Source organism: Salvelinus fontinalis, chromosome 31, assembly GCF_029448725.1.
Source record: "Salvelinus fontinalis isolate EN_2023a chromosome 31, ASM2944872v1, whole genome shotgun sequence".
NCBI lineage: Eukaryota > Metazoa > Chordata > Actinopteri > Salmoniformes > Salmonidae > Salvelinus > Salvelinus fontinalis.
Window position 1 is genome coordinate 40283972 of NC_074695.1, and position 18172 is coordinate 40302143.

An 18172-nucleotide genomic window follows, 5' to 3' on the forward strand; every position below is an offset into this window, starting at 1 on the left:
GATTAAGTGTCTTCTCTACCCTAGCAGCTGAAACTCAAACAGAAAAACAACCTAACTTGTGAACAAAACAATGTAAATAGCCAAGAAACACAAGGACAAAGTCTCACTTCGTTTCAAGTAAATTTGTTCAACTTTTATGCCTGTGTGCAGTGCTTCTAAAAATGAATCTTCCACTCAGCTCTTCATGTGCGAAGAGGCCCCAGCCAGGCAGTGTTGCAGCGCAAGGTGGAATTGGCTATATAGGATTCATAGTTCTTTGACTTTGTGCAATGAATTTACCAGCTATCAAACAAAATGTCGGAAATACTTTGAAAACCACTGCAGTATTTATTTTACTATAAATGTGATCATGCTTGACTATTTTTATTCACAAAATAGACATCTTACCTGCCAATGCCAAAATCTACCCGCATTTGACAGGTGGCGTGTGCTAAATTTTAGGCCCTGCTGAGCAACGTCCCTGGTGTCATAAGTCAACTTCAGGAGCACAATGGAGGGTACATCAATGAGCCACTCGATTAGGCCAATTAGTTAACTCTCAACCTAATCTACATCTTCATTAGATGTAAGATACAGGGTGTTTCTGGATAAAAAGGGGATTAAGTGGTGGGCTTGACAATGGGCGTGGCATGGGGGCGTGGCAATGGGCACAGTTGGCACAACAATATATTTTTTTATGTTTTATTTTTTTAAATAAAAATTCTGCAATTCTCCGAATTTTTTCATGAAGCCAAGATACACTATATATAAGACAGTACGCTACACGGCCAAAAGGATGTAGACACCTGCTACAGCTAGCTAGCACTGCAGTGCATAACATGTGGTGAGTCATTGACTCAAAGAGAGAAAGAAAATAGTTTTGAATTTCTTAAATGTAGGAGAAGAGAGAGAGATATTTATATATATTTGTAAATATTTATAATTTCTCTTAGTTACCCGAATGCAGATAGCTAGTTTAGCCTACTCAAACACCCGGCTCAAACAGAGAAGGATGCTATGTTACCTAGCTGGACATGGCTATCCAACACTGGAACTATTCCAAGTCAAGGTAAGTTTTTGGTTTTATTAATTTATTGCCACCGGCGCCTACCAGTGTAACTTCTAAACTGCTTGCTAACTGTTCACTGTACTGCATGATTGTAGCAGGTTTACTAATGCATTAACTCTAGTAGCTATGTTGACTATGACATTAGCTAATATGGTGACAATGCTGTAGGCTGTGTGTAGTGGTTATGATATGAAGGTTATGAAAGGTGCTATGAAAGTGAACTGTGTTTGAGTGTGATCAATAATTCTTAAATGGAAACAAACAGAACAAAACAGGGATAAACATACCTGAATTTGTTCAATAGAAACTCTCGTTTGCAACTGATTGTCACGATTGTTGTCGGGAGAAAGAGAGGAGGACCAAGGTGCAGCGTGGTAAGTGTTAATCTTTTTAATAGAATGACTGAACACTGAACAGAAACAACAAAAAACAACAAACTAACAGTCCTGCAAGGTGAACATACACTAAACAGAAAACAATCATCCACAACACAAAATGGAAAACAGGCTACCTAAGTATGATTCTCAATCAGAAACAACGATCGACAGCTGCCTCTGATTGAGAACCATACCAGGCCAAACACAGAAATACAACAACATAGAAAAAAGAACATAGGCTGCCCACCCTAGTCAAACCCTGGCCTAACCAAAATAGAGAATAAAAAACCTCTCTATAGCCAGGGCGTGACAGTACCCCCCCCCCCCCAAAGGTGCGGACTCCAACCGCAAAACCTGACTCTAATGGGGAGGGTCCGGGTGGGCCTTCCTACGGCGGTGGCTCGGGTGCGGGACGTGGACCCCCTCCACCATAGTCTTGGCCCACTTAAGAGGCGCCTTTGGAGCGGCGCCTTTGGAGCGGCGAACTCGGACTAGGAACCCTTGCAGCGGGCACCGAATAGACTGGAGACTCCGGCAGCGCCGGACAGGCGGGAGACTCCAGCAGGAGTGAAGGGCGACTCCGGCAGCGCCGGAGTGAAGGACGACTCAGGCAGCTCCTGACTGACGGGCGGCTCCGGCAGCTCCTGACTGACGGGCGGCTCCGGCAGCTCCTGACTGACGGGCGGCTCCGGCAGCTCCTGACTGACGGGCGGCTCCGGCAGCTCCTGACTGACGGGCGGCTCCGGCAGCTCCTGACTGACGGGCGGCTCCGGCAGCTCAGGACAGACGGGCGGCTCTGGCAGTTCAGGACAGACGGGCGGCTCTGGCAGCTCAGGACAGACGGGAGAACCTGGAGGGAGGAGACGGAGAGACAGCCTGGTGCGTGGGGCTGCCACAGGACCCACCAGGCTGGGGAGACCTACAGGAGGCCTGGTGCATGGAGGAGGCACCGGATGGACCGGGCTGTGGGGGAGCACTGGAGCTCTGGTGCGCAGCCTTGGCACCACTCCTCCAGGCTGGATGACCACTTTAGCCCGGACCATCCAGAGTGCAGGCACAGGTTGAACCGGGCTGTGGAGGAGCACTGGAGATCTGGTGCATACAGCTCGCACCTCTTCCTTAGACTCAATGCCCACATTCACCCGGCACGGGCGGAGCGCAGGCATAGGACGCACTGCACCCTCCCAGCGCCCCGGAGACACAGCACGCAGAGCCGACGCAGGATACCCTGGGCCGAAACTGCGTACCGGAGACCAAACACGCTGGGCCGGCACAATACACCCTGGCTGGATGCCCACACTCGCATGGCACTTGCGGGGGGCTGGCCTATAGCGCACCGGGCTATGAGCGCGTACTGGCGACACCGTGCGCTTGACCGCATAACACGGTGCCTGACCAGTACTGCGCTTCTTCCGGTAAGCACGAGGAGTGGGCTCAGGTCACCAGCCTGACTCCGCCACACTCCCCGTGTGTCCCCCACCAATTTTTGGGGGGCTGCCTCTCGTGCATGTCACGCTGCCGTGCTAACTCCTCATACCGCCGCCGCTCAGCTTTCGCTGCCTCCAGTTCTTCCTTGGGGCGGCGATATTCCCCAGCCTGTGCCCAGGGTCCCTTGCCGTCCAAAATCTCCTCCCATGTCCATGAGTCCAGAGATCGCTGCCTCTCTATACCACGCTGCTTGGTCATCTTTTGGTGGGTGATTCTGTCATGATTGTCGTCGGGAGAAAGAGAGGAGGACCAAGGTGCAGCGTGGTAAGTGTTCATCTTTTTAATAGAACGACTGAACACTGAACAGAAACAACAACAAAACGACAAACTAATAGTCCTGCAAGGTGAACATACACTAAACAGAAAACAATCACCCACAACACAAAATGGAAAACAGGCTACCTAAGTATGATTCTCAATCAGAGACAACGATCGACAGCTGCCTCTGATTGAGAACCATACCAGGCCAAACACAGAAATACAACAACATAGAAAAAAGAACATAGACTGCCCACCCTAGTCACACCCTGGCCTAACCAAAATAGAGAATAAAAAACCTCTCTATGGCCAGGGCTTGACACTGATGGACTAATGATTACACCCTAAATCAGCTAGATGCAGGCAAGATTGTGCAAGGCGGTTTTGAATGTAACACCCTATGGGCTTAGTAAACTGTCATACCCTATCATAAACCAAGGATGTACGCCTACTACTCCATCGTTGTTGTATTTTGGAATTTTAGTTTTTATAAACAAACAACACAATATATAGCTTTGAAATATGTTTAAAACCATCCTGTCGATCTCATGGACTGTCTGTCCTTCCTTGCACCGATAGATCAGTCTATGAATTTGAGAGGGGTTACATTAAACCCAGTTCCATCCCTCTAAGCTTACTCAAACTAAAGTGGCAGGGTCAGGCTGTTAAAATCACAGATTGTGCCTTTAAGCACCATAATAAAGGCACCGACATGTCTCCCCTCCAGCGGCTACACTTGGTTTGACCTCTGAGTGGGGAAGTCACAGTTCCTCTCAACACAAGGCGATACAGTCAGATTCACAGAGACAGCATGAGTGTATAACTATCATCATCACTATCATCACACACTCTGCATGTACCATCATACTATATACTAGCCTGGCCACCAGTCTGTTTCTGCTATCATTCCACTCCTTGTAATCTGTCATTGCCAAACAATGACACGGCGTATAAGGAGTGGAATGATAGCAAAAACAGACTGGTACCCGGGCTAACTCGCTAATTAAGGGTTGCTGGATCAAATCCCCGAGCTGACAAGGTAAAAATCTGTCGTTCTGCCCCTGAGCAAGGGAGTTAACCCACTGTTCCCAGGGTGCCGAAGACGTGGATGTCGATTATGGCAGCCCCCCGCACCTCTCTTACTTGTACAACCATCATTATCATTAGCATCCCACTCTACATGGATAACCATCATCATGCACTCTACATGGATCAATGGATCCATCCATCCGTCATAGTGGGAGGGGTGAAATACAGTAGCATAGCAATTGCGAAAATCTACTAAATGCATGTATTTCTCAGTTAAAGTCCATAGAAATATAATGGATGAATGTTGTATTGTAACTGCCCTTGCATTTAAATGGCTCATTATTCCAGGTCACCAGGGAGTGGCTGGAGATTTGTTGTGCTTTAGTAGGCACACTGGAAATACGATCCGCTTTAATCATTTTAAGGGTTTCTGTTGCACACACACTTTGGGTCATAATTCTTTGGAGTGTAAGTAAATGTTACGGGCAGAGGGGCATCACTCAGAGATTAAGTGTTGACACCAGGAGAGGCATAAAGCCAACATATAAATCACATTTAAAGGTTGCTGAAGAGCCACTTAACAGTTGTTCACATATCATATAACTGGGCCTATTCTGTATGTGTGTGTGTATGTAGGGGGGGGATTGTGTGTGTGTGTTTGTGTCTGTGCGAATGTGTGTGTTTGTGTCTGTGTGTCTGTGTGTGTGTGTGTGTGTGTGTGTGTGTGTGTGTGTGCTCATGCGTGCATCCATGTGCCAGTGGTGGGCTCCATGTGTTTATTCCTGTTCCAATTCATTCCAGCCATTACTGAGTCGTCCACCTTCACCAGTCTCCACTGGTATGTTGTACAGGTCAAAAGGGTAAAACTGTGTAGAAGGTATATGGATCCCCCGTGACATTAAGGATGAAGCGGCTGAGAACAGTAGCATTCAAGGTCACAAATGGAATATAGAGGGGTTTAAACAAAGTGTTCATGAAATTGTCCCCAGCCACTAGTATAAATAAATCAATGGGTCATAACCAAAAGTGTGCTCTCTGTCTCACTCGCTCTTATCGATTTCAAACAGCTGGACATGGCCAACTGGTTTACACACATAAATACTACCACTGCTATCTCTCTCTTTCTCTTTTGTCTCTCTCTTTATCTCTCTCTCGCTCTCGTGCTCCCTTTTTCTCTCTCACTCCAGGGGGAGATTATGTGACGCAGTAAACGAGGAATACACAGATATCATGTGCCTCCATAAATCACACACACACACACACACACACACACACACACACACACACAGTATACTGTTATGTATGAGTGTGATAAAACATAAACTCTGTCCACTGCTCCACCGAGAATCACAGAAAATACTATACCAGTTTATCTTTCAATACTATAGGTGTCCCCTTGATAAGTATGTGTAATAATCCTCGTGTACCAACTCTGATGCCTTTGGCTAAATCTCTATTAGAAAGTACAAAAGCCATTATAAATCAATCAATTGGCATCACCGGCCAATGTCCTGGAGCCTTCAGTTGTAGCTTTTAAACTGATCACATGATCAATTAAGTTGAATTGACTTGTTAATTGGGTAGCAAAGTCAAATAGCATCGCCTGCCTGGCTATACAGCAAGCTGTGTGAACCAACCATTGCTGACCTGAATTCAGTAAAGGGAAGCATACCAGGAATATATTAACAGAACATTGGAATTGATTCCAATTAACATTGGAAATACTGATGAAGCTTGGATGCCCTGGCCAATAGTCAGCGCCAAACAACTTGGTCTAGGCTTTATGCTGTCTATTGATGGATATAGGCCTATGGATATTACAGTAAATACCTATTTATATATATCACGATATATGCCTGTATTAATTGATGTCATGATATATTTATTTTTTATTTATTTTTTATTTTACCGTTATTTTACCAGGTAAGTTGACTGAGAACACGTTCTCATTTGCAGCAACGACCTGGGGAATAGTTACAGGGGAGAGGAGGGGGATGAATGAGCCAATTGTAAACTGGGGATTATTAGGTGACCATGATGGTTTGAGGGCCAGATTGGGAATTTAGCCAGGACACCGGGGTTAACACCCCTACTCTTACGATAAGTGCCATGGGATCTTTAATGACCTCAGAGAGTCAGGACACCCGTTTAACGTCCCATCCGAAAGACGGCACCCTACACAGGGCAGTGTCCCCAATCACTGCCCTGGGGCATTGGGGTATTTTTTAGACCAGAGGAAAGAGTGCCTCCTACTGGCCCTCCAACACCACTTCCAGCAGCATCTGGTCTCCCATCCAGGGACTGACCAGGACCAACCCTGCTTAGCTTCAGAAGCAAGCCTGCAGTGGTATGCAGGGTGGTATGCTGCTGGCATATATGCCTGTATTCCTAGATATCACAATATATTCCTGTATTATCACAATACAGTACATGCCTGTATTCATGAATGCCACAGTATACTGTATATTGTCCGATTTCATCGTTCCACAATATTAAAAACTTTCTGCTGGCCCAAACACATGTGTACCAGATGCTGCTCTAACACTGCTGCAGCCTCTATAGCCTGTAGCCACAGTCACGCTCATTAGGTTCCAAACGGGAGCAAACATTCTCAAACGGCACTGTGCCACCTGAACTTGTCCAATAAGAACACCAATAAAGTATTGTCCTTATATCCTAATGGCAAAGATAGGGGGTGGGGTCTCTCCCTCATAGACTTTGCATTCCTGGTTCCTGGCTCCTTGCATGGTCCCTCCCTTCTACCACCAGTCCCTCCTATCCTATCCCTCTGAGCACATCCACCACCGACTCCAAGTCTGCATGATAACCCAAGAAAACGGCTCACTGAAAAATGGATGAGAACCTGACAGTGGAGCAGGCAAGCTGATGAATATAGAAGAGAGTAATAGAACTCCTACACCCACTCACTTAAAAGAGAAGTATTTTCCTAGAGAAAAAAGGCATTAACCACAACCTCTCTCCTTTAAGCCAAAACAACCACAATCATCCCAGGTCTGTGGCCTTCTTGGGAACTTGGGACTCTCAGATTATGAGAGTCGGCTTAGAGTTGGTCATTTTGGCATGTGCTCTTATGAATTCAATCCCTCTCGTCTCCTCAGCTGCTGTAGTCCACAAGAATAGATAATTCAAGTCAGTAAGACAGGACCACGGTGCATTCATGCTAACGGCATTTTGTTCCACTGTATAATTACTCAGTCTGGACACATCCGTGGACAGGGCAACAACAATGGCAACAACACAACCTGAGCCACTGTGTGTGCGCCCGCTCAAATCAGATTTTACTGGTCACATATTTAGCAAATGTTATTGTGGGTGTAGTGAAATGCTTGTGCAATAATATCTAACAATTCACAACAATACACACAGATCTAAACGTAAAATAATGGAATTAACAAACATATAAATATTAGGACGAGCAATGTCGGAGTCCAGAGTATAAATATATATATGTGATGGGATGTATAGACATTATGGACAGTATGTATGATAGAATAGTATATATACAGCAATAGTTGAATAGGATGGCATTGACAGTAAACAGTTTGTAATTAAAGTGACCAGTGTTCCATTATTAAAGTGACCAGTGTTCCATGACTATGTACATAGGGCAGCAGCCTCTAAGGTGCAGGGTTGAGTAACCGGGTGGTAGCCAGCTAGTGACAGTGACTAAGTTCATGGCAGGGTACTGGGTGGAGGCTGGCTAGTGATGGCTATTTAACAGTCTGATGGCCTTGAGATAGAAGCTGTTTTTCAGTCTCTCGGTCCCAGCTTTGATGCACCTGTATTGACCTCGCCTTCTGGATGATAGCGGGGTGAACAGGCATAGGTTCGGGTGGTTGATGTCCTTGATTATCTTTTTGGCCTTCCTGTGACATTGGGTGCTGTAGATGTCCTGGAGGGCAGGCAGTAATATTCCCTCTAAGCTGCATGTGTACACGCAGTAGCCCCGAGACTGCCGCGCAGCTCCCCAGGGACTGCCACACAGAATATATTAGCACACAGAGAGAAGCACGAGATTGAACATCATTCAACTTTCTGGAACAGTGGTCACCAACCGGTCGATCGCAATCGACTGGTAGATTTCCAAACATTTCTGTAAAAAAACAAAACAACGATAAAGCCTGTTGTTCCAATTTTTTATTTATTCGTCTCGGGCTGTTGGTGGTAGTTGCACTCGATTCACCTGTCCTGCGCCGGGTAGGCAAACTGTTTCAACCATTCCATGTGTCTGAAGGTACAAACTCTGCCTTCCGGTGGGCCCAGAGAGTAAATCAATTGCACTATAGCCCTACCGTTGGCCAATCGGATGGCTCAGATGACCGTGTCTGCAGTAACATAGCATGCATAAAAGACAGCTAAAGCAAAGTGAGTTCATGTTTAAATTCTTACTCAGCATGGTCAACACTTTGTATTCAACACTTTTATAAGCCATAAAATGCGCATTCTTCCTATTTCCACTCAGCGTTACAACAAGCACTGCAGCAGTAATGAATGAGTAGGAAAGGGTATCTATAGGCTTGCGTTGTTGTCATTATTAGCGGCTTGGGTCTTTTTTAATATGAAAGAATATTTCACAATATTTCACTGAGACTGACCATCAGATGCAGACACGATCAGCCCAGTAAAATAAAAAATAAAAAGCAAATGATTCAAATGTATGCTCATTCAGCTGTGCTTCACAAGTAATACAACAACGGATCCATTAACGGTGTGATCATGCAGCCTACCTCAAATTTTTAAATATAATCTTAAAAAAATGGCCCAAACAACAATGCATTGGCAGGGCAATTCAAGCAAAGCCAGTATGCAGGGAAGATGTATTGGGCCTATAGCTTACTGCACAAACGTCATTCCTACAGTACTGTTTTTAATTGGTTAATGTTGCATAGGCATAGGTTTTTTAAGTCATGTTCCCAAAACATTTTGCGGTAGATCAAACTACGCAAGAGCTTGAATTTTGACTCTAAGTGATCTTAACTCAGAGAAGGTTGGTGACCACTGTTCTAGAGTTTTCCCTGTTAACGCTTTCAACTTTTCCATTTACTGTGGCAATTGTGATCAAATCAACGCAATATTAGTCACTTTCAATGCAACATACCCAAACAAAACAAACTACGCAAGAGATTTTGTTGTAGGCAGAACGCATCGGACTAGAATTCTATTGCATTGACACGCACTACTCAGCCATATTCTACACAGACTGGTGCAGCATAAACAGCCTATATGAAAATAAACCATTGTCATATATGGATCTGTGCCATTTACTTTGAAACTGGACTGTGTTCACAGCATGCGTGGTAGTGAGTAGATGCGCTTCTTTTGAGATCAAACTGAGAGCTGCAAAGAGCCACATGTGCACATTTTGTTCTTATCCTTTGCTAGTTAGTCAGTTTTTAGCCCAGTTACAGATAATTTGTAGTCAGCAATTGGGGAGTGATTGCTTCTTACAAGAGCACAAAACATGTTAATTTCTAGACATCTTTGAAAAGCAAGTCAGGTAAAGAGGGTTTTTTTTCTTAAAGGGGCAATGTAGTATTTTGAGACAGGCTTGAATAAGCTAAGTAGCCAATAGGCAGAGCGTAGCATCATTTGTCTGATTCTCAATAATAATGGTATGGGAATAATAATGCATTTTATTTTGTAAAGTGGTTTCTTGCATCAAACAACACAACAACATTTTCAGTCACCTCCTTGTCTGAAGGACAAGTGGATAAACAGGTTAATGTCAAGCCCTGTATCCCCCCCAAAAAAGGTTAATAGAATGTAGACCTACATTGAACACCACACATTGGCTGCTACTGTAGGCTGAAATATTGAACAGCTATTTCCATGGTAAAATGTTATGGGATGCATGTTCTACATTGTTTCTGATGGTAGACTGTTCTGGTAGGCCTACATTATGATCAAATATCCACAGTAGCCTACTTGACCACTGTTAAAACTGTAACTTAAAGCAGGTACAGCCTCAATGTTTTTCACAACGTTCAAGTTTGCGCTCAGCAGACCTGAAATTAGCTCAGTGCCTAAAAAAATTCCAGGGAACATTGGCAGGCACTGTGCCCCCGGTGATGCGTTGGGCAGACCGCACCACCCTCTGGAGAGCCCTGCGGTTGCAGGTGGTGCAGTTGCCATACCAGGCGGTGATACAGCCCGACAGGATGTTCTCAATGGTGCATCTGTAAACGTTTGTGAGGAGCCATGCCGAATTACTTCAGCCTCCTGAGGTTGAAGAGGCGCTGTTGCCCCTTCTTCACCACACTCTCTGTGCGGATGGACCATTTCAGATTGTCAGTGATATGTACGCTGGGGAACCTTAAGCTTTTCACTTTCTCCACTGCATCCCCGTCGATGTGGATGGGGGCATGCTCCCTTTGCTGTCTCCAGAAGTCCACGATCAGCACCTTCATTTTGTTGACGTTGAGGCAGAAGTTTTTTTCTTTGCACCACTCGCCAGGGCCCTCACCTCCTCCCTGTAGGCTGTCTCGTCAATGTTGGTAATCAGGCCTACTACTGTTGTGTCGTCTGCAAACTTGATGATTGAGTTGGAGGCGTGTGGGGCTACGCAGTCATGGGTGAACAGGGAGTACAGGAGGGGTACCCTTGTGGTGCCCCTGTGTTGAGGATCCGCGAAGTGGAGGTGTTGTTGACTACCTTTACCACTTGGGGTCGGTCTGTCAGGAAGTTCAGGACCCAGTTGCACAGGGAGTGGTTCAGACCCAGGGCCCCGAACTTAATGATGAGCTTGGAGTGTACTATGGTGTTGAAGACAGAGCTGTAGTCAATGAACAGCATTCTTGCATAGGTATTCTTTTTGTCCAGGTGGGATGAGGCAGTGTGCAGTGTGATGGCATCGTCTGTGGATCTATTGGAGAGGGATCTAGGGTGTCAGGTAAGGTGAAGGTGATATGATCCTTAACTAGCCTCTCAAAGCACTTCATGATGACCGAAGTGAGTGCCATGGGGAGATAGTCATTTAGTTCAGTTACCTTTGCTTTCTTGGTACAGGAACAATGGTGGACATCTTAATGGGGACAGCAGACTGGGATAGGGAGAGATTGAATATGTCCGTAAACATTCCAGCCAGATGCTCTGCGCATGCTCTGAGGATGCGGCTAGGGATGCCGTCTGGGCCTTCAGCCTTGAGAGGATTAACAAGCTTAAATGTCTTACGTCGGCCACAGAGAACGAGAGCCCACAGTCCTCGGAAGCAGCAATGTGTTATCCTCAAAGAGGGCGAAGAAGATGTTTAGCTTGTCCGGGAGCAAGACGTCAGTGTACGCAACATGGCTGGTTTTCCCTTGATTGTCTGGAGTCCCTGCCACATACGTCTCGTGTCTGAGATGTTGAATTGTGGCTCCACTTTGTCTTTGTACTGACGTTTTACCTGTTTGATTGCCATACGGATTCCCAGCAGGTCGACTGCGGCTAATCGAATGATCTGACATTTGAACTGCAGCTGCTAACCAACGCAATAGACGTTATGATAGGGACAGTCACCCACCCATTTCCTAAAGGTTTCGAATCCGAAGTTGTTGTGTGGATGGATGGTGCTTAGTCTGCTTACTTGTGTGAAGAGAACAGCGCTAAACCAAAGAGTGTGTAGAAGAAGAAAAAAACCTGCTGACAAAATTGAAGGTCATTAACGAGCAAGAAGGGAGAGTAAATTGACAGGCTACGCAGATGTCTACTGCTAACAAACCACGAGAAGTACATGACATAGTACATTAGCCATAGAGCAGCATTAACCCTAGGGTACAGCCTTCTCTCTCCTATGAAGGAACACTCATAAGGTCAGCGAAATGGCTCCAGAAGCTGTATGTGATGCCATTTGTAGCGACACATTGGCGATAAATGGCAACAACCATTGATTATCACAAGGGTTTACTGTATGTCACCTGCAATGCTACAAAACACTCTGTTGGGTAGAGCAGTCTTGCACAATGAGATGAGGGGGGAATCCCGCCACACGCACGCATATGCACGCATAGCCACTTTTCTCCGCTCCCTAGTGTGATGTTTGGGAGCAGCTCTTGAAGGCCACTGGAGCAGAGACACACACAGAGACACATGCACTTGAGCAGAGACACTCACACTCACACACACCCTGCCTCCCTCACTTCCAGACCTACTTAAAGCCCCAGATGAGCTGGTAAAACGTTAAAGTTAATTTAAATAATAAACTAGTCTTATAGGAGGCCCTACGGGGAACATTAGTCTACTAATTAACGATGGTGACCACTTTTTTTAACGTTTCGCCTTTACTTCACACTGGCCCACACTGAGCATACTCTGTTCATGCTCCGTTCTCCTGTGCTGACTCAAAGTGCATCCTCTTCCTTCCCATCTGCCTCGGCCCTACTCCCTCTCTGGAGCACAACGAACAGACGGAGCTCTGCTGATGTCAGACAAAATGGCTGCCACCACTGCGAGGGGGCAGCAGGGGGTGGGCAAACATTGCAGGCCTACATAGCAGTATACTGCATGATATTTTAAGAAGATGCACCAAATGTTTAGCAGCATGATAACATGTGTGGAATGCTATGTGACGGGAATAGGATTTCTTGAGGAATTATCTGAGAGTTGTAGCCTTAGCAGGCAAGTGACAAACTAGGCTAAAATCATAAGTGCATTACTGAATATGGTACATAAATCTTTCAATCTGCAGTTGAGTTGGCATGTCACAGGCGTGTTGCTAGGGGAGTCTTTGAGTGCTTTTGTGAGTGAGAGTGTGTGTGTGTGTGTGTTTGTGAGTGAGTGAGTGAAAGTGTGCTGTACAGCTTCTTTATCTACATATTTAGGCTTGAGTTTGTAGTGGTACATGTATTCGTATTCAACCGTTTGATACAGGGACCCCGGTTCGGGCTGCACTGTGAACCAAAATGAATAGATAAAAACATTGATATTTCCATAATGAAAACACAGGGCCTATAGGCTATGCCTATGCTGCTTTGTAGGCCTATGACTCGGGTAAATCTGAGCAGAAAAAATAACAACATTTCAGGCTATTCCGTTTAAACAACTAGAACCTATGTGCACGTTGTGATGAAAATTCTAATCTTAATTAGTGTTGTCCTTTTGTGAGACGCAGCCGGGAACTAGTTCTGTAAGATAGCGAGTGGTGGGGTCAATAAACCATAATTGGAGGATCCTCCATCATCGTTTAAATCTCCAGTTTGGGAAAATGTTGGCTTCCCAGTAGATTACAACAGCGACGGACAGAGAGTTGTGGATAAAACGTTAACAGTATGTTGCCACGCTCAACGAGAATAGCCTATGCAGCTGCCAACACCTCAAATATGTTGACACATTTACGCCAACATCACCCCAATATATAAAAGAAAGACTGAAACGCAAAGACACAACAACACAGCATCATATTCCCTCTGCAGCCCTTGGCAGCTGACTCTGACAGGGCCAAAGAAATTGCAATAGCAATAGGTAGTGGATATGCGCCCATTCAAATCAAATCAATGTTATTTGTCACATGTCACCGAATACAACAGGTGTGGACTTTACTGCGAAATACTTAATTACGAGCCCTTTCCCAAAAATTCAGAGTTAAAATGTGTGTGCGTATGTGTGTTTTAGAGTGTCAGTGTAGTATGTGTGAGGTTGTGGGTAGAATCCAGTGAGTGTTAATAGTGCAAAAACAAGTGTGTCAATGCAAATAGTCTGGGTAGCCATTTGATTAACTGTTCAGCAGTCTTATGGCTTGGGTGTAGATCCTGTTCAGGAGCCTTTTAGTTCCAGACTTGGAGCTCCGGTACCGCTTGCTGTGCGGTAGAAGAGAGAACTGTCTAAACCTTGGGTGGTTGGAGTCTTAGAACATTTTTAGGGCCTGGATAGCAGAGAGCTTGGCACCAGTGATGTGCTGGGCCGGACGTACTATCCTCTGTAGTGCCTTGTGGTCGTATGCCAAAGAGTTTCCATACCAAGCGGTGATGCAGCCAGTCAAGAAGCTCTCAATGGTGCAGCTGTAGAACCTTTTGAGGATCTGAGGGCCCATGCCAAATCTTTTCAGCGTCCTGAGGGGGAAGAGACGTTGTTGTGCCCTCTTCAAGACTGTGTTGTGTGTTTGGACCAGGATAGGTCCTTACTTATGTTGACACCGAGGAACTTAAAGCTCTTGGCCCACTCCCCTCGATGTCAATGGCCCACCTGTGAGCGGCCCGTGCAGTTGCAGAGGGAGGTGTTCAGTCCCAGGGTCCTTAGCTTATTGAGGAGCTTGAAGGGCACTATTTTGATGTATTCTTTTGGTCATTTAACAGACGCTCTTATCCAGAGCGACTTACAGGAGCGATTAGGGTTGAGTGCCTTGCTCAAGGGCTCATCAACAGATTTTTCACCTAGTCGGCTCAGGGATTCGAAACAGCGACGTTTCGGTTACTGGCCCAACGCTCTTAACCACTAGGCTACCTGTCGCCCAATGGTGTTGAAAGCTGAGCTGTAGTCAATGAACAGCATTCTCACATAAGTGTTCCTTTTGTCCAGATGGGAAAGGGCAATGTGGAGTGCAATAGAGATTGCGTCATCTGTGGATCTGTTGGGGCGGTATCCAACTTGGAGTGGGTCCAGGGTGTCTGGGATGATGGTGTTGATGTGAGCCATGACCAGCCTTTCAAAGCATTTCATGGCTACAGATGTGAGTGCTAAGGGGCACAGGGACTATGGTGGTCTGCTTGAAACATGTAGGTATGACAGACTGGGTCAGGGAGAGGTTGAAAATGTCAGTGACGACACTTGCCAGCTGGTCAGCGCATGCTCTGAGTAGGCATCCTAGTAATCCATCTGACCCTGCAGCCTTGTGAACGTTAACCTGTTTAAACAGCTGGTGCTCTCATGCATGGTTCAGCGTCGCTTGCCTCGAAGAGAGCATAGAAGGCATTTAACTCGTCTGGTAGGCTCGCGTCACAGGGCAGCTCGAGGCTGGTTTTCCCTTTGTAATCCGTGATAGTTTGCAAGCCCTGCCACAACCGACATGCGTCAGCCGGTGTAGTAAGATTCAATCTTAGTCCTGTAAGATTCAATCTTAGTCCTGTATATGCCTGTTTGATGGTTCAATGGAGGGAGTAATGTAATTTCTTATAAGCGTCCGAATTAGTCACACTCCTTAAAAGCGGCAGTTCTAGCATTTAGCTTAGTGCCGATGTTGCCTGTAATCCATGGCTTCTGGTTGGGATATGTACGTACGGTCACTGTGGGGACCAGTGATTGCATGTTCGCCAATAGAACAGAGGGTAGAGGCGATTTATCCACTTGCCGCGGTTTATCCACTCGGTGGTTTTCCGGTGGTTGTCAGCAACTCTTGATAGTGCTCGAAACACATTACAAACTTCCCTTGCACCCATTTCAGCAAACAAGTAGTACCTGCTCTATATAAGAAAGCCAAAGCCGAAGTTTTCAATTAATTGGCCAATGCACCCTGTGTTGCATTTACTTAACAGTGACAGCCCATAACATTAACCTGGAATAGGAGATGTACTGTGCTAAAGGCACACCCCCTTTATGAGAATCATCTGACACTGAAGGAGGCAGTGTCATGATGCAAGTCAGTATTTACCACATACAACTTGGAAAAATCCACTTGAATGGCCTTCCAACTGGTAACTACTTGTGGGAAACTCATCTTGAGCACCCACTTCTCCTACATGGTGAACTCTGACGTCACATACTAAGGAAATGGCCTCTATGACAGCATTTTTGGCAGTTAAATACAACAGCAAAACATTATTCATAAAAAGCAATCTATTAATGTTGTTTTTAAACTCTATAATTTGTTTACATGCATGATAGCCAATTGGCATTTCTCAACGAGTTAAAATAACTTGAATGCATCCAACTGCTATTTACGACTTCACAACTGGTAAATTCCCACCTCCCACATGGTTAGAAAAGCAGAGTGGAAACAACAGACAATGCCAGAGTCACAACAGACAATGCCAGGAACATTGTGAACGCTGAACATTGTGAATGGCATGTAATTCTCCCTTTGTACCAAAAACCGAACCGTGACCCCAAAATCGCAATACGTACCTGGTTTGGTGAACCACTACACCCTTTAGGATTAAGCTACAGCACACAACAACTCTATAATTCAACCACCAATTACAAGGCTTGTATAACTGAGTTTTTATGTATTATTATTTGTATTGTATAGTTTTAACGACAGACTGTATAACCATCCAATACATCTAACCTGTGTTCCCCCCACCACTGCATAAGTGGGGCAGACTTGCACCCCCCCCCCCCCCCCCCCCCCCGAACTGAAGGAGTTTGTCTTCTACTGGTTCATGTGTCAATTCTGGTGCCAGAGAGGATGTGGGGCGAGGGGACTATGGGGAAAGGCTGCATAAAACCCATATATGTTCTGCACACAAACACACACACACGCATAGAAACACACACACAGACACACACACACACACGCATAGAAACACACACACACACACACACACGCATAGAAACACACACACACACACACACACGCATAGAAACACACACACACACACACACACACATAGAAACACACACACACACACACACACACACACACACACACACACGCATAGAAACACACACACAGACACACACAATTTAAACCATGAAAGCAACACCACCACAACACAACACCACCACAACACAATACCTCTTACTCTTGTCAAGATGGCTCAACACCACCGCTACTTCCTAAGGTGGTTAAATATATTTGACATGCCCTCTCTCTAAATACTACCGCTGCACCCATCGAGAGCGTCCTGACCAGCTGCATCACGGCCACGACCTGGACATCCACTTAAAACGGTGCATGAGGAAGTCCCACAGCATCATCAAGGACCCCACACACCACAGCTACAGACTGTTCACTTCCTTGCCACCGGGCAGACGGTATCGGAGCATTGGGTCTGATACCAACAGGCTCAGAGACAGTTTCTATCCACAAGACATCAGACTGCTGAACACTTGAACTGGACTGACCACATGCACGGACTCTCCGCAACTTAGCACACATGCACTCACTCACACACACATACATCCACATACACACCCATGCAACACACACATCACAACTGCTGCTATAGACTTTTATTTATTACTGCTAAACAGTTTAAACACCTGCTCTCCAATCCCCCCTTTCCCGACACACGTGTAAATATTCTACTATCAATTGTTGAGTGCCTTTCCTATATTTATACTTATGCTAAACATTTGAATATATTCTACCAGAAAGCCATTTCCTGGTTATTCTTATTATTATCTATTATTATTTCTTATTGTTGTTACGTTATCGAGAGGGAACCTGCAAGTAAGAATTTCATTGGACCGTATATACCATGTGTATCCTGTACACACCACTATTAAAACTTGAAGCTGAACTCACCAGGATGGGGAAGCCGGTGAGGAAGTCATAAATGAAGACGATGCCGCTGATCAGGTAGGTGATCTGCAGCGAGGTCTTGAGCGATTCCGAGCCGTCGATGGACGAGCGCCGCTTGCCCTGCGCGTCCTCCACCACGATGGTGGGCACGTTGAACTTGTTCTTGTCTGCCTTGTGGCCTGCGTGGATGGCGAAGGTCTGGAAGAGGGCAATGCCGATACAGATGATGCCCATGGCCACGCTGCCGCCGATCAGCAGCAGGAAGCACACGCCGAAGCCCAGGCCGATCTCCGTGACGATGAAGCGGCAGTCGCGGGCATAGAAGCGGTCGATGGTGTCGTGCCAGCCCACGGCGGGCAGCGTGGACAGGATGAAGGACACCATCCAGATGCCCATCACCGTGTGCACCGCCTGCTTCTTGGTATTACTCAACCTACATGGGGGAGGAAGAGGGGGATTGTAAATAACATAATCCTTTCTTTGATGTCATAGTTATTTCCTTAAACTGTGGTCTGAAACTCCTGGCTCTGCAAACCACACTCCACATGGCTTGCAAAGTGATGTCTAATTCCTACT

General features: G+C 45.9%; 1 protein-coding gene across 3 annotated transcripts in view; it reads right to left on the bottom strand.

Moving 5' to 3' along the window:
• The window catches only part of LOC129830237 (probable G-protein coupled receptor 153), a 67055-nt gene that overhangs the window by 12976 nt on the left and 35907 nt on the right, over positions 1 to 18172 (bottom strand). For all 3 annotated transcript variants that reach the window (XM_055892645.1, XM_055892643.1, XM_055892644.1), the window contains exon 3: positions 17600 to 18029. In XM_055892645.1, coding sequence (XP_055748620.1) covers positions 17600 to 18029 — 430 coding nt within the window. The remainder of the gene's footprint in view (positions 1 to 17599; positions 18030 to 18172) is intronic.